Source organism: Marmota flaviventris, chromosome 3 (assembly GCF_047511675.1).
Source record: "Marmota flaviventris isolate mMarFla1 chromosome 3, mMarFla1.hap1, whole genome shotgun sequence".
Taxonomy (NCBI): Eukaryota; Metazoa; Chordata; class Mammalia; order Rodentia; family Sciuridae; genus Marmota; species Marmota flaviventris.
In genome coordinates, this window is record NC_092500.1 from 53,879,866 (window position 1) to 53,903,276 (window position 23,411).

The following is a 23,411-nucleotide window of genomic DNA, read 5'->3' on the forward strand; positions in this document are numbered from 1 at the left end:
TTCTGTAAGGAAGGAGAGAGTTCACACTTATGGGTATGTTACAACCTTAGTATTAAGAGAAGAAGTGCAGAGCTAGGGATATAGCTCAGTTGGTAGAGTGCTTGCCTTGCATGCACAAGGCCCCAGGTTCAATCCCCAGCACCACAAAAAAAAAAAAAAAAGAAGTGTATGTCTGTATGTGAGATGCTTGGGTGGGAATAGTCAGGGTACTGTGGCAGTCACCAGAACACCCCCGCCCCTGCCATGAGTGGCTCCATATTTGGAACATATTGTCTTTGGCTTGAGACTAGACTCTCATGGACCATGCATTCCAAGTCTATCTCCTTGAGAGTACCCTTATGCTGTTTTAGTCAAAACACATCAAAGTGTGTGGTTTCAGTATGTTAGTTCAGTGTCTGATTACAATAACAGGAGATGGCTGTGTCAGCATCAGGCCAAGTTCATCAGCAGGGGAGAGGGAAGCTGATTATCTTTCTCAGCAGCCCATAGGGCAGCACTGTGGGAATTCAAGGCAAGTAGGACCAAACTGGGACAGGGAGAGGTAAAAGCAAAGGGAAAGGGGGCTCATTCAACTCTGAACTAAAGGTCTGCCGCCTTTCCATCCATTTTCTGAAAAAAGAACTCTTTCAACTCCAGAATATTAAAGGAAAGCTGCCTCTGGTTCTATGTGGCAGTCTTCCTGGAACACTGGACACTCATATCTGCTGGTCCGCTCCCTGAGACCATGTCAGCTATAAAAAGCAATAAGAGTGACCTTTTATTCATCTCTCCGTGTTTACTCTAAATTTTCACTTTGTTCTGTGTGTGTCAAGAAGATGTAAACTTTCTCTATTTTTTTTTTTTTTAAGTCGGAGGGCAATGATTTCCTTTAGAACTCTTATCTCTTGGGCCCAGGGATGAAGAATTGATGCCAGTGATTAAGAAGGATGACTTTTACCACCAGGAATCAACAAGGCTGATGTCAGCCAGAGTAATTGTAAAAGTTCCCACCTCGGTGGGTGTTGGTTTATCCTGAAGGCCAGGTTTGACCAAGATAGATGCAGTAGCTGAGTCCACAACTAAAACTTGCTTCCACAGTAGATTTCTCCACTGTGGCAAATCTTCAGGCTACAAATAAATAAATAAATAAATAAACAATGTTGAGCTGGAAACTTCTCCTTGCTTCACTTGTAGTCTAACTTTCCACAGCGTTAGGTGGGAAGAATGCTGGAAAGGGCCATAACTCTTAAGATTTTTTTTTTCTTTCTTTCTTCCTTCCTTCTCCTTCATCAGAGTCTTCTTTTATTTTTCAAATATAACACTTAGCATTCACGTGCCAGACACTGATCTTAGGACTTTGCCAGCATTGGTTCACTTAACCTCAGACTACAGAAGTAAATATGTATTGCTATTATTATCTCTGTTGTGCTCATGAATAAACTGAAGCTCAGAGATTGACAGCACGGATCCCAGGCAGTCTGGCCTCGGAGTCCAGATTTGAAACATGCTGTCTCTTTATACATTAGCAGTTGAGAAATGTAGCACCTTTTAATGTTGATATGTCTTCCTTCTTTCCCTCCTTCCCTTCCTTCCTTCCCTCCCTCCCCTTCTTCCCCTCCCCTCCCCTCCCCTCCTCTCCTCTTTTCATTTTTATTTTGAGACAGGGCCTCACTAAGTTGCTGAGGCTGGCTTCGAACTTGAGATCCTGCTGCATCAGCCACCTGCACCACTGAGATTACAGGCATACACCATTGTGCCCGGCTGATATGTATATTTCAATACCATTTGATACTAAATATTTTCTCCTTTTTCCTTATCATTTCTCATTTCATCTGTGAGTTAAGTTAGAGGTGTCCCTTGTTGACTTCAAAATTGGGTAGCAGCTCTTCCTGACAGGTGAAGTGAATTGTCCTTAGAGTACATAATTCTTGCTAAATTACAAAAAGACTAAAAGACTCTCATTCACATAAACCATGACAAGGATTAAAAAGCCTGATTGAATAACAAGTATATCAGTTTGAATCCTGGATTTCCCACTTAATTGATGAGCTGCTTTTATGCAAGTTTCTTGACTTTGCCAATACCTCATTTTCCTCATCTGTAAATCAGGGATAATAGTTTCTACCTCATAGTGTTAAAAATATGAAAAGTGCTTAGAATAGTGCCTGGCATGTGGTGCTTGACAAAAATTATCCGATGCGGTTATTATTATAATAGCAGCACTTACAGCTGCATTTCAATATTATCATACAGTACTTATAGGGTATTTTGTAACTAATTTAGGGAAAATTTGTTGATGTATAAGGTGATAGCTTGAGAACATTCCTAAAATAATTTGATTCTAGAATAAACCAGAACACAACTTTGCAACAAAACTATTGCAAACTTCAGACTTGCTAGCTCTGTGAAACTGGTATGTATCTAATAGTGTTTTAAAATATGAGACAAGCCAGATATGGTGACATGTGCTCAGCTACTTGGAAGGCTAAGGCAGGAGAATTGCTTAAGCCTGAGACTTTGGGCCTAGCCTGGGCCACATAGTAAGATCCTATCTCTTTAAATAAGTAAGTAAATAAATAAATTAAAATTGCAATTCAAAAATAAAAAATAAACTTATCCTATATCTTATTGTCTCATGAGAAGGAAACAGTATACTCATTGAAGTATATAAAATTAAGGGGTGTTCCCCCCCCCATTGTGAGGCAAAATATCTAAATAAGTCAAAAAGGGAGGTATAGTAAAGAAGCAAACTATGGTCAAGGTTCCAAGTGGACAGCAATAGAATGTGGGCCCTAGAAGGGACTTTGATAGTTATTCAAATTCCTCCTCACCTTTCTTCCTCACTGACTTTATTCTTGCACTCAATGTGTAACGGTGAGGATCCAGTTAGAAACGAGATTGAAAGTTTTATGGACAGAAGGCCTACCACAGATAATTTTGGACCCTGAATTATGTTGGCTGTACCCCTTGAAAAGTGGCCAGAAATTTTATGCAAATCAAACCATATAATAGATTTTAGTGAGAACCAAGAAAACGTGTACTCAATGTTTCCTCAATAAGAAAGACTTAATCCCATTTCTCTGTCTTTGCGAAAGGAGGGAGGCACCTGCATACCATACCCCTGAGGCAGGTTTTGTAAAATGATCCTCAAGATTTGAAGGTGGCAACTCTCATTTGTGGTTCTGCCTTTACTCTGCGTATACAGTCCCTCCCTTGTTCATGTGGTAGGGAAAAGAAGAGGGTCAGAGAACGCATGGAGAACTTCTGTCCCCAATGGAAGGCATCCAGGGGACACTACTTCCCCCTCAAGACAGTTATTTCAATAGTAGCAGTCTCCAGACTGTCAGTTAAAAACAATTTTTTGGAATGTATCCCCAATGTGTTTTTCATTCATTGAAACATAACCCTATTACTATATATCCATATAGTATATAATTACTTTACAATTGAAAGAATACCATTAAAGTTTTAAAAATAATTCAAAGGCCTTATTTTCAAATAATAGCAGCTTACAATTTTTTGGTGTTAATTATATTCCAGGCATTGTTTTGAGTCCCACCCACCCCCCAACACCTCCACCCCCGCCACCCGCAGCACCTCATTTACCATCTTGCTGAGAGCAAAGGCTTCATGCTATCATTAGCTCATGTCTCAAGGCACAGCTCACCAGTAACAATAGGGAGTATAATTCCATATTTCAGCTGTCTCTTTGAGCGTTTCAGTTCTTTTGACTAAATATGAATATCATCATTGTCAGACATGACTATATTGTCATCGTTGGGAGTAAGAGTGCCAGAGCGGACAGGATCTTTATGTGCTCATCTCTTCAGTCAGCAGTTTCTTTGCAGAAATGTTTTTCTAAAATCTGCTGTCCGCTCTGCAAGGCATAATTTCATTTAAAAATTAGTATTATACTGTTCTGTACCATGTAGCTGGAAACAGGGTGGGTCACCGTGCACCAGAGCACCCCCAGCTGCACATGCCCCCAGATGTCCCTCTTACTGCCACCTGAGGGCGCCAGAGTCAGAGTCTATGAGAAACACCAGTAAAGCTTAAATTCTGCATTTTAACTGTGAAAGGATGCCAATGTGTTGATTGATTGTTTTTAACACCCCCTGGGGTTTGTGTGCTCCTTGTGGAGAGCATCCTGGGGGAAGGGGGTGGAATGAAGAGGTTTTCCAACCTTTAGAACTCTGTGCAGTGACTGGAAGAAGGCAAAGCCCTTATTTCTTTAAGCTGCTAAATACCTAAACCTCACTCTAGGTTTTCCTTGCTTCCTGCCTTGCATCTCAGTATCTCTATCCGGCTGCACAGATAACATCTGAGGTTGTCTAGAGCACCCCCACCCGCCCCCATCTTCTTTGCCAGCACTTCTCAGGAGGTGGTGGTACCTCACTGCCACCCACATGGGTCTCTGACTTTTGGGGTCTGTGGATTCCTCAGAGTTAAGGTGCACCTGGTGAGGCTCCTGTTTCGATAGGGCTAAAATGCAGACAGATGATTTTTTTATTATTTTTGGTTGGTTGTGTAATTACAGCAGAAGCTGAATGGATACCACCTACTTATATAGGAAATTAATTCGAATTAGCTCCTTGATCAGTAATAGATTTCTGCTCAGAGCACTCATATTTGTTGAGAAGCCCAGGACCCCTTTCCAGTTGGGACATAATAAGCTCCAGCATTACAGATGATCTTGAAAATTGGGAAAAGACAATAAGCCATATTATTAAGCAGCTGTTTCTAGGACTTCTGAGAAAAGAGAATGTAACTTTGGGCCTACTTTAGAGAAAGCCTAAGAGAAACTGTACAGTTTAAAAACACCTATTTGTCACCTTCTGGAACCTTCCTTTATCAGATTGTACATATAATTTTCCAGAGAAGGATATGCAAGTTGTAAATTTCATGTAAGACTAATTTTGTTGATAAATGAAGTAAGTTAGAATGAACAAATGAACTTCATTTGTTAAAATATAATATTGGTAAATTTAAAATTCATTTTGTCTAGATCATGTTGCTGTAAATCTGGGGGTCTGGTTTTTTTAGGCGTAGAGCTTGGTTCTAAGCTGGTGCCCAGAGATGTTTTTAGATACTTATCAGGAGAGTAATGCGGAGTCAGTGCTGAAAAGTTGTAGCCATCAACTTGTACCAGGACCTGTACACAGTTACTACCAAGCAGCAAACCAGCTTGAAATAATGCAGGCAACACTGATGTGCCAAAGGCCTAAGAATAATGGAAGCTAGGGAGGTTACACAGAGTTGTGTGGCATTGGGAAGTTGGAAAGATTCCTTATGTCGAGGTCAGAAAAACTGGATTCAAGTCCTACCTCTGTCCATGCCCTGGTTTCACCATCAGTAAAAAATGGGATAATGGCCACTGTTATATGGGGGTGTTAGGGAGGTTAAATACAGTAGATGCTCGGTAGATGCCCTCTGAACTGGGACTTTGTAGAGGGGAAGTAATTAGAAAATAAGAGTCCCACAGTGGGGTGAGACGAGCACCCCATTTTGCAGGGTGAAGAGTGAAGAGCTCAAGAGGCAGCTTGGCCTCCCTCCTGCCCAGCGTCCCCCAGGCTGTATGATATTGATAGTAGGCAGTCACCATTGCTTCAGGGCATTGGCTTCTCTTGTCATGGTGTTTTACTTTATTTGTTTTTTATTATTATATGGTACAATTAGCTTTTTTTTCTTTTGGAATGCAGTTTTGTGAATTTTAACACGTGCATGGATGTGAATAATCACCACTACTCTCTGGATCCATCAATGTTCCATCACAACATCTCTCCCCTGCCATCCTTTCTAGTCCGGCTCCCTCTAACCCAGGGTCATCTGCATATTGAATGCATGTTGTCCCCTCCTGTAGCACTGGGTGTGGTTTTTTTTTTTTTGTTTGTTTGTTTCCTAACACTCATCACACTTGTCCTCTTCTTCATATGGTCCTATTCTTGATTATTAGTGTCAAGAGCTTAAGAACTGTTTTATCTTATTCCCTGCTTTACCCTAAGTGCCCACAGGGAGCCTGGCATATAGGAGGGGAGACTCCAAGACGGGTCTTACAGGAATCAGTCCTTACTGTCTGTGCCTCAGTTTCACCCTTTCTTTATCTTCCTCCTCTTCCTTTTTTTTTTCTTCTTTCTTCCTCTTCCTTTTGCCCCTTAAAGACAAGAAGGGAAAAAAAAGTTATTATTAAATTTGCTGTTTAATTCAAAAAGCAGTTTTGCAGTTCACTTTTTTTAGTTGCCAGTATATACACAGAAGAGAAGGACGAGCTTCAAAGTATTTGTTTTTGTCTGTCTGTCTGTCTGTCTCTGTCCTGTTTGCAGGTCTGGAGATTGAACCCAGGGCCTCGTGCCTGCTGGGCAAGTGCTCCACCACAGCCCCAGCTATTATCCTTCTTTCAATAAGGAGATGAGAGAAGTTAAAGAACTTGCCCAAGATCACATGATAGTAAATTCCAGAACTCGGGATTGTCTTGACCTGCAGCCTGTGGTCTTTCTATGTTAAGACACACCATGAGAGAGAAAATTATGTTTTTTCTCATTTGCAATTGCCTAAGTAAATCACCCCACTTTTAAGTAGCCAAGGCGTGATGCTGTGTTGCCAGTGTTGTTCCTGAGCCTCTGTTCTCTAGCAGGCACTCCCTGGGAATTCCAGAGCAAGTGAGAGACACAGGAGTCTCTGGGACTACGTCTAATACAGACCTGCCTAGGCAATGCCACCAATCATGGGATAAACACTGTGGCGGGGGACATGCAGAGGCCAGGGGGAGATCATGTTCCCACCAAAAAATGGAGGAAAATACTTCCCAAAGCAGAGAACTAGGAATAGGTGTTTCAGACAGAAGAAAAACATAGTTCTAGAGGTAACTGAGGGTTAGAAGAAAGGAAATGAGGGATGCTCAGGACCACTGATGAGGAGCAAGAGATATGCTGGAGTATGAGTAGCTGCCAGATCATTCCAAGCTGGTAAGTGACGTCAGCATCCAGGACACTGAAAATCAGTAAGGGTTCTAGTCAACAAAGCCATACAGGTGTGTTTACAGAGAAATAAGATTTGAGATGCTATAGAAATATCATGTTCTTGAACCTGGTGTTTCTACAAGCCTATCTTGAGGCTCACAGCTGGTGACAGTTGGGTCACTCTGGTTGCCTTACTCCTGGCTTCAACCCCTGATGTTGATGAAGTCCTCAATGCTGTGTGACACTGGGGAGACACTCGTTCCTCAAGGTTCTCAGGTCTAACTAGAAGCAAACCATCTCCTTACCTTGCAGCAGGTGATGGCATCATTTTAAGGAGAGGTTGAAAGAGGAGCAGCCCTCACAGCCTTTTCCATATAAGCACACAGCACATCCCGTTGATCATGCTACTTTTTTTTTTTTTTCCCTGTGGTGCTGGGGATTGAAGCCAGGGCCTTGTGTGTGCGAGGCAAGCACTCAACCAACTGAGCTATCTCCCCAGCCTGATCATGCTACTTTTGAAGACAGATTTTTATTCTCTGTCATATCTTGGTCACATTTTTATTCTCCATAATGTGTTGGTCACATTTCAAAGACCCTATTACCCTCTCTAGCCTCCTAGTGTTTTTTGTTTGTTTGTTTGTTTGTTTGTTTGGCAGGGGGGCATACCAGGGATTGAACTCAGAGGCACTTGACCACTAAGCCACATCCCCAGCCCTATTTTATATTTTATTTAGAGACAGGGTCTCACTGAGTTGCTTAGTGCCTTGCTTTTGCTGAGGCTGGCTTTGAACTCATGATCCTCCTGCCTCCCAAGCCATTGGAATTATAAGCGTGTGCCACAGTGACCAGCAGTCCGATGGTGTTTAAACTGTCTCCTGAAGCCATTCATCCATCTTTACACTGATACTACTCTAACCTGGGCCCTCTTTGCCCTGTGACAGTGACCTCCTGGCAGCACAGCTTTTGTGGTGCTGTCTGATGTAGAGCCAGTGCCATGCTTGAGGGGCCAGCCAGTGGATTGAGGCTTCTGTCTCCAACCTCTCACCCCAGCCTTACCTAGACCTCAAGGCCACTGTCCCTAGTGTGTCAGTATCACCAAGAACTTCCAGGAGGAGTGGCATTTGAGCTGAGTACTGCAGAAGTTAGGCAAAGAGGTAGAGAGTGGGGGTGGGATATTGGTGTGAGTGAGATTTTGAATAAGAGCTGGAACATGAAGAGACCATCAGAGGCTACAGCAGAGATTTCAAACTGGGGGCCCACAGTTAGAAGCCAGCCCAAGGAGCAGGTTGTTAGGCCAGTAAGAGAAATATCTATGATCAAGTTTTGTGTTTTAGTGGGGAAAAAAAAACAGTGGTTGCAACTCAAATTCCAGTGTAGAGAAGTGGATTACTGTGCCAAGTGCGTGGGAGTTAAGGAGAGCTTTCCCTCTGGGCAGGCAGAATAGGGGGTGGTGTTGAGGGCTGAGGGCATGGACGCAGGTACTGGCCACCTCACTGCTGGTGACCTAGAGCAGTTCCTCGTTTTCCAACTGTGTAAAGTGGGTATGATAACCACACCTCACAGGGTAGTTATTTGTAAGACTAGAGGAAGAATTACGTGAGTTCATATTTGTAAAGCATTTCGAATGTTGCCTACTACAAAAGGCTTGTTAAATGGTGGGTCAGTTGTTCTAGACCCATAACTGGATGTTTCTCTGACTTTAGGGTCTTTCACTCTTGAACAGCTAAGCTGGAACCTAAGCACATAGAGAGAGCTCATTTTGTGTTTGTAATTCCCTGAATCCTACATCACTCTCAATGTCCTAGGAGTACACTGAAAATTTTGAAAACTCTTGATGAACTTAGTTTTATCTAGTTCAGGGGCTTTTTTAAAAAAAAAAAAAACTTTTAAGTCTTTTCATCCACCAAAATCCTTGTTAAAGCCCTTACATTTATAACTAATAAAGCCCTGCTTCTGTGATTGAAACAAAGGTCAAGGGGACTCACCTCTTACACAACCACTGTACTTCCTCTTTCCTGAGGTAACATTTCAGAACCAAAGGAACACACTGTGAGCCTCACTGTTCTGGTTGGCTCTGGGAGATGTGACTTACCAAGGGCACAGAGAGAACAGATGGCAGTTTAGGGGCTACAGTGTGTGTCTCCCGACTGCTTAACAGTCCCCCCTCCATTAAGATCAGGGATTCTCAACTCTGGCTGTTCATTAGAATCATCTGGGGAGTTTTTAAAAGAATCAGTGCCAGGGCCCCACCTTCAAAGTTACTGGCTGAACTGGTCTGTGCCACAGCTGGATTATTCCGTGTTTAATAAGAAACAGACTTTCTTTGTGAAAAAGAAAGCCTTCCAGGTGTTACCTGTAAGAATTACTGATTGTATTAAAAAACCAGGCTGTACCAGTTATGGCATCGTCATGCAAAGGGGTTCTCTGCATTGGAGTCCCTAGTCAAGTTTCCTCTTGACCACTTAAAAAATATTTTTTGTGTGTGGCACCCAGGGTCCTGAAATATTTCCTCAACTGAGTACTGTTGCAGTGACTGTGGATTGCTTCCCGTCGCTGAAGGAAGTAGATGGATTACTTGTCAGGAGAACTTCAAAGTTGCCTTTTAAAAACTGTAGTGGGGACTGAGGATGTGGTTCAGTGGTAGAAAACTTACTTTCCTAGCATGTGTGAAGCCCTGGGCAAAAGGAAGAAGAAAAAACTAATAGAACCCGATTGTACTGTGGCTCATTTTATGGGATTTATTAGTATTCATTCCAAACCATGGTTCTGGAAACATGATAACGTTCCGTATAACAGAATCCGGGCCTGGACACTGATATTCCTATCACCGTATCTCTCATCTGCTCCTGTGGTAGTGCCCTTAAAAGATGTTTGCTGGGTCTTAATTCAAAGAGGGCTGTGGTTGTGCATGCAGGATTTAGTCTGGTGGACTTCTGTTCTTTGGGGTCTTAGGTATAGTGAGCATGAAATCCTTTTTTTTTTTTTTTTAGTTGTCTATAGACTTTATTTATTTATATGCGGTGCTGAGAATCAAACCCAGTGCCTTATGCATGCTAGGCAAGCACTCTACCAATTAGCCACAACCCCAGCCCAAGAAATCCTTTTGTTCTACCACTTTTTCCTGATTGTGAGGATGTTTTCAGACACTATACCCTGGTGAGGGAGATCCAACCTGAGAGAAGGACTCTTCCCCCCTAAAACAGTCTGGCAGATGCTCAACATGCAGACTGGATCACTTCCTTTTTGACAGGGTTGATGTATCCACTAGATGGTCAGACTTACTGGTTAATATCCCTTTGGCATGAAGGAAAATCACTGTTTGGACAGAGGTCATGTAGGGAGTATAGCACAGCCTGTTTCCCACATGCCCATCTCCACAGAAGTTGAAGGCTGGTGCTCAGACTTCAAAGCCTATTGACTCATCTTGGTTAGGTTTTTATATGCAAAAATAAATAAATAAAAATACATACACTATCAAGGAAATGAATTATATTGAAGTGGTTATCAAAAATTCAACCAAATTTGTAATATGACATTTATTAATGCAGAAGATAACAAAAAGAGCTAGTAGAGGGTTTAATAATGACTGCAATTTCGAAGTGGTAGTGAGCACAAACAGTAACTCATGATATTTGGAATAGCAGTATGCTGGTTCTATCGAAAACCAAGTTACAGGTACTGCTGATATAATTGTTCCCTATATTCATGATAAGAGGAAATGCCAAATTTCAGGGGTTTGTATGTTTGTTTGTTGTGTGGCACTAAGGATTAAACCCAGGGTCTCTCATGTGTGAGGCAAGAGTTCTGCCACTGAGCTACATCCTACATCCCAGCCTAAAATGCTAAACTTCAGAGGTTTGTGAAAATAAAGATCCCTGAATCCTATTCACAGATGCCCTAAATTAAGAACCTTGGCTTCTGGCACCAGCTTTGCTCCAGATTGATACCCACTTCTACCTACTTCTCATTCTTTTTTGTGCCTGCGCCTGCCTTATCTAGCAGTCTGCTTTCTCTCCTGGGCATCCAATGAGTCCCATGTCCCTGGATCTTGTTACAAAAACTATCAACTATGGCTTATCCACATCGTGAAGCCCACATGACAAAAAGCCCAGAGGCTAAACCACTCAGGTCTTGTGTGGCATCCCAGGCAGGACAGCAGGGCCCATCACACGGAGCCTTCCACTTTTAGACTTTTGTTTGTTTGTTTGCAGGGGGGTTACTCTGCCCCCAGGTACTGCTTCTGTCACTCAGACAGGAAAGAATAAAGGACCAAAGATGAAGCCGTATGGGCACAGTGGTGCACACCTATATTCACAGCTACTTGGGAGGTTGAGGCAGAAGGAGAGCAAGTTCAAGGCCAACTGGGTGATTTATTAGGACCCTGTCTCAAAATTTCAAAAAGGGCTGGGGGTGCAGCTTCAGTAGTAGAGCACTTGCCGAGCACATGCCAGACCCTGGTACCAAATAGGAAAAATAAAATAAAATAAAAGGGACCAGGCCAGTCAAGCTGAGCCTTTTTATCAGGAAAATGATAGCTTTCCTGGAAGTTTCATCCAGGGAACTCCCAGTTGCAGCCAGTGTATCATATGGTAACACAGAGCTGCAAGGGAGTCTGGGAGATAGTTTTAATGGGCACGTTGCTGCCCCAAACAGAAATCAGCAGTAACAAGAAGGGGGCATAGATACTGGGTGAGCCTCTACCAGATTCTTTCCTGTCACCCAAGCCCCTGGGACTCAGCACTCCCGGACTGCCAGTGTGCTGCCTTCCATGTCACCTTGCAGTCCTTCCCAGTTGTGTCTGTCTTGTCTTCAAGGCCCAAGTTCTTCCCCAACTTCTTCAGTGGAGAAAACTTGGAATCAGCAGACTCACGGGAGTCCTTTGGGCGGCCCCGCCTTTCGGTGGAAAGCTGAAGTGCAGAGAACAACTTACACAGACCTTGTCCTGATGGCAGTGGTCGCAGCCACACCTGCACACTGCTCCCCACATGCTGCTTAGCCAGTCACTTGACATAAATTGCCTTTTAGCCCTCCCATACACTCCCCATCAGGTAACCAACCAGCACCTGCATTTTGCATGTTCGGAAATCATGGCAAAGACTTGTTAAGCAACAGGGGCAGCCAGCTGGCACCCTACCCAGCCAGGGTCCAGCCCCTGCTGCCGCCCTAGCCTGGCACTGCCGACCTCTCAGCTGATTGGTGTGGAAGATGAGATTCAAATCCAAACCTCCTAATAGTGAAGTCCTTGTTCTTTCCACTTTGCTTGCCTCTGAGTTTGGATGCCTGCTTTAGGGTGATTTTATTATTCTTGTGTGTTTTTTTCCTGCCAGAATTTGGTTGTTTTTTTTTTTTTTTTTTTTTCTTTTAGAGTAAGATTGATACTTTCACTTTTATTCTTCTCTCTTAATCCTCACAGTATGGATTGAGTGGCCTTTTTAAAACAAATCAATTTTGTCATTCTCACTCAATTCATGGCTTTTTATTACTCTCGGACTAAAGGCCAAGATCCCTCATGCATTTTGTAAGGACTGAGTAGTCTAACTACTACTTCTTTCTCCAGCCTCCTCCTCCTCCTCTCCCTTTTCCTGTCTACTCCCCACATTGAGCCAAGGAGCCATGGTTTAGTCTCCTTTTAACTCTTCATGCACCTTCCCACCACAGAGCCTTTGAACCTGCTATTGCTCCTGTCTGGCAGTCTCTCCATTCTTCTCCTCATCTTGTGAACTGCCATGCAGCCCTCAGCCTGATCCTCATGTCCTTATGACATCATCTCCAGTGTAACCGTCAATATAGGCTGGTCTCATGGCACCAAGAACCTCTCCTTGTGATCTCCCATTTATTTTGGTTATTATTTGATTAGCATCTTCTCTACTGGATTGTTAAGACTAGGTTATATCTGATATCTCTTTTTTTTAATTCTTTTTTTAGTTGTTGATAGACTTTTATTTATTTGTATGTGGTACTGAGAATCAAACCCAGTCCTCCACTCATGCCAGGCAAGTGTGCTATGGCTGAGCTACAGCCCCAGCCCCTGTCTGATATCTCTTGAACTAGTCTTTTAATCTCACTGTCTGCTATAGTGCCTATCATATAAAAAGTGCTCAGTAAATATTTATTAACTAATAAACAATGAGTTCATCTCATTACCTAGCATAGAATTAAATGAAAACAGTATTTGAAAGAGCAGAGAGTAATGGCATACTGTTACACTAACTACACAGCATTTTCTTTTTTTTAATTTTTTGTTTTTAGTTGTAGTTGGACACAATACCTTTATTTTTTTTATTTATTTATTTTTAATGTGGTGCTGAGAATTGAACCCAACACCTCGCACGTGCTAGGCAAGTGCTCTACTGCTGAGCCACAACCCCAGCCCCTACGCAGCATTTTCTAGCATTGTTCTAAGATAAGCCAGAAGAACTTTATTTGATGACTTCAACTTAAAAAAATAAAATTGAAAAGACTTCATTATTTGTTACTGTGGGTCAGATAGACCTATTAGTTAGAAATAGATGTAATATGCACCTTGCCCATATCTTTATCAGTTTTCTGAAAATAAAGATCTCAAATGTTTATTTAATCTTAGAATTTAATATCCTAACCCTCTGGTTATAGCATACTTTTTTCACATGTAAATTTTTCCTCACCTGTATTGAGATATGTGACTGAAATTATATGTATTTAAGGTGTACAGTGTGATGATTTGTAATGATTTCCACTAGTTAATGAAGACATCTGTCACCTCACATAACTACCAGTTCATAGATATTTTGAAATATGTGATCCAGTATTGTTAACTGTGGTCGCATTGTGTACATTATTGTGTTATAAGGATAACATTCTTTTTCTTCTCATCACAGAAAGTTTATAACCTTTGACCACATTATCTCCCCTTCGCTCATCCCTCAGCTCCTGGAAATCATGATTCTCTCATGATTTTATATATGATATAAGGGCCCAATTTCATTCCTTTGCATGTCAATATCCAGTGTTACAATCCACATAGAGGGAAAATAATGCAGCGTTTGCCTGTCTGTGCCTGGCATATCTCACTTAACTTAACATCCTCAGATTTATCCATGTTGTTGCAATGGGAAGAATTTCCCTCTTTTTATAGCTGAATAAGATCCCATGTTTTCTTTGTCCATTCATGTCCTTATGACATCTTCATGGGTGGATATTTAGGTTGTTTCCATATCTTAGCTAGTGTAAGTAATGCCACAGTGAATTTGAAAGCACAGATATCTTTTTGAGGTACTGATTTTATTTTCTTTGGTATGAACCCAGATCATATGGTAGTTTCGTTTTTTTATATTCTGAGGAATCTCCATACTGTTTTCCATAATAGCTATACCCATTTACATTCCTAAAACCAAAGCTTTCCTTTCCTTCACATCCTTACTCACATTTATCTTTTATTAATATTTTTGTAGTAGCCGTTCTGACAGGCATGAAGCTGTGATCTGTATTTCCCTGATGATTTGTGATGTTGAGCACTTTTCTATATTCCTGTGGGCCATTTGCAAATCTTCCTTTGAAAAAAATCTGTTCAATCCTTTTCTCACTTTAAAATTAAAACAGAAAAAGTTGGAAAAAAAATTAGTAAACTTTACATAGCAATAGAAATTGGCCAAAATGAAACTTTTAAAAATGAAAGCATCCTTCCTAAACCTGGGACGACATCTAGGTAGACTAATATGTGTGTAATGAGATTTCTTAAAGAAGAGAGAAATAATGGCTTAGGGGCTTTGGGCAGAGCTCAGGGTTCAGTGGTAGAACACTTGCAAGTGCTAGTGCAACATGGGCAATGTACTGAGTTCAATTCCTAGCCTCAAAAAAAGGAAAAAAAAAAAAAAAAGAGGAAAGGAAGAAATGCAATCTGAGATTTTTCTAAATTTGATAAAATAGCTATAAACTTACAGATTCAAAAATGACAAATACCAAGAACACAAAACACAAATAAAATGATACCAAGGCACACCATAATCAAATTGTTCAATTTTAAATTCAGTTTTACTTTCCTTTACAGTCTTCAAGCTTATATAGGACCTGTATGTAGTACAGAGTTGAATAGAAGTGGTGAGAGCACATTTTTTGTTTTTTTGCCCAATTTTAGGGGAAAAGTACTTAGTATTTCACCATAAAGTCTGATGTTAGCTGTAGGTTTCTTGTAGACTCTCTTTATCTGACTATGGAAGGGGTGTCCCCTCCCCCCTCCGCCTTCCTCCCTCTCTGTACCAGGGATTGAACCCAGGAGCACTTAACCACTAAGTCACATCCTCAGCCCTTTTTATTTTTTATTTTGAGACACAGTCTCCCTAAGTTGCTTAGGGCTTCTCTAAATTGGTGAAGCTGGCCTCGAACTTGGGATCCTCCTGCTTCAGCCTCCTGAGTTTCTGGGATTACAGGCATGTCCCACCATGCCTGGTGAAGGTCTCCTTTATTCTCACCTCATTGTTTCCTCATGGTTAGTGGTGAGCACCTTGTTCATACAGGCGTTGGCCACTTGTACGTCTTCTTTGGAGGAATGTCTGTTCAAGCTCTTCATACGTTATCAGACACATGGTTTGCAAATGTTTTCTCCCCTTCCATCAGCTCCCTTTTCATTTTGGTGATTGGCACCTCTGCAAGCTTTTAGGTTTGTAGTACTACTTGTTTTTGTTTTGCTTTCTTTTTTTTTTTTTTTTTCTTTTTCTTTTTCTTTGCTTTGGTGTCATTCAAAAAAATCATTCCAAGATCTTTGTTGAGGAGTTATTTTGTTCTGTGTTCTAGGAGTTTTATGATTTCAGGTCTTCCCTTTATGCCTTTAAAGCCATTTTGAGTTAATTTTATATATATGATGTAAGGGCCCAATTTCATTCCTTTGCATGTCAATATCCAGTTTTCTGAACACCATTTATTGGTGTGTATTCTTGGCTTTTCTGCAAGTTGACCCTATACACATGGGTTTATTTTGGGCCTCTCTAGTCTCACTTAATCATAGTTCAACTCTCACTCTTAGAGCCAAGATCTTAGGCGTGTGTAATTTAAACATGGTTTAGTCCATCATGGGGGAGGGATCATAAACTGCATAAATTCAAGGAAGAGGGAACAGAAGGATGTCAGTGATAACTGCTGGAGAACCAAGGGAGATGGGGAAAGCAGTTTTGAACTGGCTGCCTCTCATGGGGCCTGGACCAGACTCTGACTAGGAAGAGAATATGTCATCGGTATTCAGGATATAGACCAAGGAGGATGGGACAATTATCTTAGTATAGGGTTCTAAAGTGTGTGGGGGGGGGGGGCGGGGGGGTTTGGGGGGTAATGTATGTCTACTTGTTACTTATAAAAAGGCCAAACTTTCTCCAAAGATTCCAGACTAAACCTAATCTGGGGTTGAAATCACAGGGAGGTGGGAAGTTAGATGTTAAAGCAGGATTCCTGGAGGCCTCCACTCTTGGTATGGAGTTTTATGGAAAACCCTATGTGCATGGAATTAAAAAGCAGATCTTGCCTTCCAAGTAGTAACCACGTATGTGATAATGTGGGCTTCTCCTCTGGGCGCACCACTTCATCTCTTGGGTGGCAGTCACAGCAGTGACTAATCTGGGGACCCTTCTCTGAGCATTTTAGCCATGTTTTAATCCCGCCATCTTCAGAGGAGAGACTACCAAGTGGACACAGAGTCCCTTAGTCCTAGCAGTGTCAACATGGTCCTGGGACAGAGGCTATACTGCCCTTCTCACTCCTCCCTGTCGCTCTGTCCCACCAGGAATCCGAGGGCGTCTCCTGCCACTACTGGTCGCTGTTTGATGGTCATGCGGGGTCCGGGGCCGCCGTGGTGGCATCGCGCCTGCTGCAGCACCATGTCACAGAGCAGCTGCAGGACATTGTGGAGATCTTGAAGAACTCTGCCGTCCTGCCCCCGACCTGCCTGGGAGAGGAGCCCGAGAACACACCCGCCAACAGCCGGACCCTGACCCGCGCCGCCTCCCTGCGCGGAGGGGTGGGCGCCCCGGGCTCCCCCAGCACCCCGCCCACGCGCTTCTTCACGGAGAAGAAGATCCCACACGAGTGCCTGGTCATCGGGGCTCTGGAAAGCGCCTTCAAGGAGATGGTAGGTATCGCGAATAGTCCAGGGGACCAGGGCCCCCGGGGGTCACTTGAGTCAAAGCCTTCTTTGTTGGAAGCTGGTCCAAAAGGACCTGGTTGCACCGCCTGTTGCATGTGGACATGTCCGTTTTATAACTGGGCGTCCATTCTCAGCAAAAGTTGGTGGCCAGATAGAGTTCCTGGCCCAAGTGCTTGCAAAAATTAAAAAGAAGAGGAAAAGGGAACGCTAGCAGCACACGAGGTCCTCGGCTTATTAGATGTCTTCTGCCTTATCACTTCCATTTCATCAGACTCATACTGATGCCGGCTGGCACAGTTCTACTTGGCTGAAATGTGAGCTGGTTGCCGTCTGTTTTACACATGCGTATGAAGTCCAGGTGTTTGGGGAAACAGAGTTCAGTAAAGTGCTCAAAAGTAGGCTTCCTAGTCAACTCTGATCTGAGAACAGCTATTTGACCATGGTTGGTCATGTGATTCACACTAGTGAAAAGGGAGCCTTGGCTGGAAAACAGAGTCCACAGGCAGGTATCCAAGCATCTTTTGTTTACCTGGCACATGATTTGTTTGTACATTTGAATTTGAACAGTTCTAATCAGAGAATTCAGCATCCTTCCCAGCCTTGCTCTGGAGAATGAACTGAGGCAGACTGAATAGCAGCTCTCAAGGGTGATCCTTGCTGTCCTGCTGCCTGTCAGGAATGCACCAAGAAGGCCCCCTCTGTTGTGTTCTGTGTCATCTCCTCCCCTCTTTGAGCCACCTTTTTATTGAGGCAATTATTTTGATTGCAAAGATTTTCTTTCCTGAGCAGCAGCTGCCTGCATACCAATAAAGAAAAATTTAAGGATGTTTATTAAGTATTTGAGTATGGCAAGTGGGCGGTAGTGTCCTTAAAAAACCTAGAGATTGAAAAGTGATGACAGGCTATTCCATGAGCAAGAGCAGCTAGAAGCTTCTCACCAGGACTGAATGTACACTGTGCCCATTCCAGGATTTTACCATGTTAGGTCATCTACCTAATAAGAGGGGAAAAGTGAATAATAATGAGCATTATCATTCAGTTTGTTTAGAAAAAAACAGTTCATGTATTTGCACCTCAAATTTGCATCTGCTTGTAATTTATTTATTTATTACTATTTTTTTATTTTTATTGTATTCTTTTTACACAATGGAGCACAACTTTTCATTTCTCTGGTTGTACACAATGCAGAGTCACACCATTTGTGCAGTTATGCCCATACCTAGGGGTAATAATGTCCATGTCATTCCACCATCTTCCCACACACACACATTCCCCCTCCCCATCCCTCCTTTCCCTCTGCTCATTCCAAAGTTCCTCCATTCTTCCTCCACTGACCTCCCTGGCCCATTATGGATCCACAACCACTTATCAGAGAAAACATTTGGCCTTTGGTTTTGAGGATTGGCTTATATCACTTAGCATGATATTCTCCAATTCTGTCCATTTACCCATAAATATCATAATTTCATTCTTCTTTAAAGCTGAGTAATATTCCATTGTGTATATATACCACAGTTTCTTTATCCATTTATCTATTGAAGGGCATCTGTTTTCACAGTTTAGCTATTATGAATTGAGCTGCTATAAGCATTGAGGTGACTGCATCATTGTAACATGCTGCTTTTAAGCCCTTTGGGTATAGACCTATAAGTGGGATAGCTGAGTCAAATAGTGGTTCCATTCCAAATTTTCTAGGTATCTCCATACTGCTTTCCAAAGTAGTTGTATCATTTTGCAATCCCACCAGCAATGAATCAGTGTACCTTTTTCCCCCACACCCTTGCTATCTACTTCTAATTTAAATTCATCCCTTCTTTGGTCTCAGTTTTTCTCTCCTGTCACACACATTATATTTACCCTTTGATTAGCAGATGGTTTAAAATGCACTCTGTTTCCGGAATGTCTGGTAGCTTCCAACCCTACAATCCCAATAGATATTGGATAAGATATCACTTAGGAAAAAGTATTTATTTTATTTATATATATATATATATATATATATATATATATATATGGTTTTAACCTTACACTTGCTATAAAACCTTACACTCTCACACTTAGCTTCTCTCAGAGAAGCTGTGATGTGAATGTTTCTAGACACTAATGTTCCCAATGCTAAGTATTTAACTGAGGCAGGAATTTGATGCTGTGCTCTCCCTGAAATGGATAAAGGAAGAAAAGAACAGAACTTTTAAAAATCTCAGTTTACACTGTAGAAGAGAAAAATAAAGGGAACTATGGGATTTTTCATTTCCTTCAGTCATTGCTAGGGCTACAAGGACCTTTGACTAGGAAAGGCTGTATTCTCAATTTCATCCACTAGAGGCCAATGTCACATTGACTCAGGCTTCCACAAGGGTCTTGGGCTGCTTCTAAACATGAATGGCTCAGGGTTGCTGCCAACAATTGTACTTAAGATATTCATTCAGAAAAAAAAAAAAAAGAAAAAGAAAAAAAAATACTTAATAATAAGCTTCATGTTTGTCTTTTAATGTTTTTTCAGGCTTAGGCAGTTTATTACCTGGAATTTTTCTTAAACTGTTTTTTTGGGGGGCAGGGGGAGTGGGGTGAGCAGGAATCTTGCTTTACTTTTATGTAATCTATTCAGTCAATAAATATATATATTAAAGAAAATGCCCCAGTAATCCTTTTCCTTACTTCTTTTTGAGAGAGAGAAGAGAGAGAATTTTTCAATATTTATTTTTCAATTTTCAGTGGACACAACATCTTTATTTTATTTTTATGTGGTGCTGAGGATCGAACCCATCGCCACGTGCATGCCAGGCGAGCGCATTACCGCTTGAGCCACATCCCCAGCCCAGTCAATAAATATCTTTGAGAATGAACTATAAGCCCGGCCTGAATGGGAATAGAGCATTGAACAAATTAGACAAGACAGGTATCCATCAAATAAAATATAAATGGGAAGAGCCTGAGGAAGGAAGATACAAGGCAAAGTGGGAGTCTGGTGAAGAGACAAAGGGGAGGTGATGGAATTGTGGGAGGTAAGGACACAAAACTGGTGGGGTGGGAGTGGCTAGTAGAGTGCTCTGAGCTGAGGAAACTGCAAAGAACCACATCAAAGAAAGAGCCCAGGGCTGCGGATGTGGCTTAGTGGTAGGGCACTAGCCTAGCATGTCCTGAGACCAAGCACCAGCAACACAAAAGAGAGAGAGAGAAGCAGCAAACTGATATCTGCTGTGGTGAGGAGGTAGATTTTGAGCATAGAAATGATGCAAGGTGAGCTGGAGAGGCAGTTTGGAACCCACCTTGTGTGCGACTCAGTATGGCATATTATAGGTTAAGTATCCCTTATCTGAATTGCTGGGGACCAGAATGTTTCAGATTTGGGATTTTTTTTCAGCTTTTGTAATATTTGCATGTCCATGTGAGCTCTTAGGAAGGGGACCCAAGTCTAAACCTGAAATTCACTTAAATTTCATGTGCACCTTATAAGCCTAGCCTGAAGGTAATTGTGTACAATAGTTTTAATAACTGTACGTGAAACAAAGTTCTATTTGTAGGATTTACCACCTATGGTGTCAGGTCAGTGCTCAAAAAGTTTCAGATCTTGGAGCATTTCAGATTTGGGCTTTTGGGGTTAGAGATACTCAACCTGGATGTACTTCCAGCTCTGATCCTCACCTCCTTTCCATATTTGTTCCTACTGAATCTATCCCACCCCAGCTTCCCCTTCACACATTTTCCCCCAGGTTGTTTCTCAGCCTCAACATGCCTACTGTCTACCTAGACTTTGTACCACATGGTTGGCCTTATTAAGTGAGAACTGCCATCTGTTCTTTGGTTCTCATGGTGCTTGATAAATTTGCCATACTTCATGCTTTGTTTGACAGGGACTGCGCTACTTGATGCCTGTAGTCCCAGGGTAATTATTAATATTGTCCTCTTTCATTCTCAGAAGTGTCCATGTTTAATGATAAGCTTATATTTACCTTCATCCTAAAGAGGTACTTTTGTTTTTCTTTACTTTGTCAGGGACTTCAGAAACATCTACTCCGTGTCAGAAAGCCTGCCAGCTTAATCGTTTAGTTGTTCTAGGTGTGCTTCAGAACGAGCAGCACAGAAATTACGTCACATCCTCTCAAAAGAACAGCCTGGAAAGGCCACTGCCAACTCGTATAAAACAAGTTTTTTTCCCTCCTCCTCCTCTCACTATTAGGTTTTTGATGGTCATTGTCTCAAGGCAAAGCTTTGGGTTTTTTGAAATGCCCAAGGTACAGCCAGTTTCCTTACTTGTTGACCTGACCAGCTCTTATAGGGAGAATTAGCTTTAGAATTTCCAAGCCATTCCTGAACACTTTTTCCCACAAAGCCAACCACTTTCTGTTTCCAGATGTTCTTTGGGTATTGCAGGTTTCTGCCATTCTGATCCATAATAGGAAAATTCATTTTCCACTAAGATTTCCATATCAACATTTCTCTTGCTTTGTCTTCCACTTTTAGTCCTTAAAAGTGCAGTCCCCGAGCCCCAGCACCTGAGCCTCTACTTTGCCTCACTGACGTCCATCTCTGCAACTTCTGCTCCTGAGGAGCAGCATGTTAGTTGTAGTGTCCTCAGAGGTGGAGTGTTTCCTTTCCAAGGGTTTTGCCTTATTTATAGTAGTCCAGTAATGTGCAATGAGAATCCCTGGAACTCTAACACACACACACACACACACACACTCTCTCTCTCTCTCTCTCTCTCTCTCTCTCTCTCTCTCTCTCTCTCAACAATTCTTTTTTTATAATCAACATTCTTCCAAGCACCACGGAGGACAGAAATAAAAGGTAAGATCTTTTATTTGGGGGCATTTGTACTTATACATTATATGAATGTAGAGAGGCACCACATCTCATTTATTTTAATGTTCTAAATGACATTAAAGGAGGTAGTGAGTTCATATCACTAGTAATGGACTATCTGTAAAGATACTCAGAAACACTCTCCAGAATTAGTAGTACCTATTTCTAGGAAACAGAAGGGACAATTTGCAAAATATAGTCTAACAGAAGAGAGGAAGCTGTGCTTTGAATACAGAAAGTTGGTGGTTTCATCAAACACTATGCTTCTTTGAGGTCATTGCTTTTCATCTTTGATCCTCGGGTTGCCTGGCACTGCGTGGGGCTTGTGGGGAAGGTGGCTTCTGACCTCTGGTCTTTAAGACTTACTGTGCAGCTGTCAGAGGCAGGTTTACCCCTGACTCCCTTGTGTCTCATCCTGGGTCTTCATTCCTAGGAAGAAGGCTGTGTGCCTAGTCCCCTTTGTGTCCACCATGAAAAACAAACCGTGCCTTCCTAAAGGACCAGAACCACAGAAACCTTTCGACTGACTTCTCTTCCCAACAATACTTAGCAGCAACTTGGGTCAGCAGCTAAGTTTTATCACTTGGTTAAGTTGTTCCTTGGTCCAGGACAAACAATCCAGATGCATAAAATATGTCTTCTAAGTCCTTATTTCAAAACTCCCTACTTCCTCATCCTCCAGGAAAAAAAAAAAAAAAGCTTGAATACTCCATATTTCAGACTCTCTGAGGAAGCCAGATCCAGTGCCAGGATAGTTACAGGAGGCTTGTGGTAGGAATCAGAACCAAGCCTTTTAGCCCATCACTACAGTATTGGAGTTCTGGACGTAGCCAGGAGGATTTTAAATTCTGTTTCCTTTTCATTGTGGGTATCGATTTCCTGCCACTGTGAGGAATATTCTAGGAACTTGATTATTATGAAAAGGGGAAAATGAAAATATTTTAACTTGTAAAATCACCATACATCTTTCTATTATAGGGTGTTTGGAAATACCAGCTTGGTTTTGTCAAAAACTATATAAATAGTGACATTGGGACAAAAAGGGAGAGAATGAATACAAAGCTAATTCATAGTTTATAAATCCTAGCACTTTAAAAATTAACATATTAATGGTAAGCTGGGAACTTGGATGTCTGCCTTTATTTAAGCTTCAGTTTTGTTTTGTCTTCATTTTTGTTAGAACGGGAAGTTCCTTCAGGAAGGAATAAGCATGTGATTTCATGGCAGCCAGCAGGTGGCAATAGTAAGCAGTACTGGTTTTTTTTTTTTTTCTTTCCCTTTTTCCCTCATTGCCTGGCTGGCAGATGGCCTTGTTCTCAGAATAAACCAGGATGAGACCCGGATACTAAAACCATGCAGAATCTTATTATTTGTGACTGACACTATTAGCAGTATGCTCAGAACCATATTTTAACCCAGCTAGTGGGAGCTGACACGTCCTGTTGAAACTACCCAACACCCGCGCTCTCTTGTGCAGATTGCTCTTGCTTTCCTTTTGCAACCTGAAATTAGCAGGAAACAAAGACTGACCCTGGAGTTGCATCATCTGTGAGACTTCCAAACCA

At 41.9% G+C, this 23,411-nt stretch overlaps 1 protein-coding gene across 3 annotated transcripts in view; it reads left to right on the forward strand.

Annotated features, from left to right (window-relative positions):
* The window catches only part of Ppm1h (protein phosphatase, Mg2+/Mn2+ dependent 1H), a 266,367-nt gene that overhangs the window by 99,668 nt on the left and 143,288 nt on the right, over nucleotides 1–23,411 (forward strand). For all 3 annotated transcript variants that reach the window (XM_071609704.1, XM_027925783.2, XM_071609705.1), the window contains exon 3: nucleotides 16,684–17,028. In XM_071609704.1, the coding sequence (XP_071465805.1) occupies nucleotides 16,684–17,028 (345 nt within the window). The remainder of the gene's footprint in view (nucleotides 1–16,683; nucleotides 17,029–23,411) is intronic.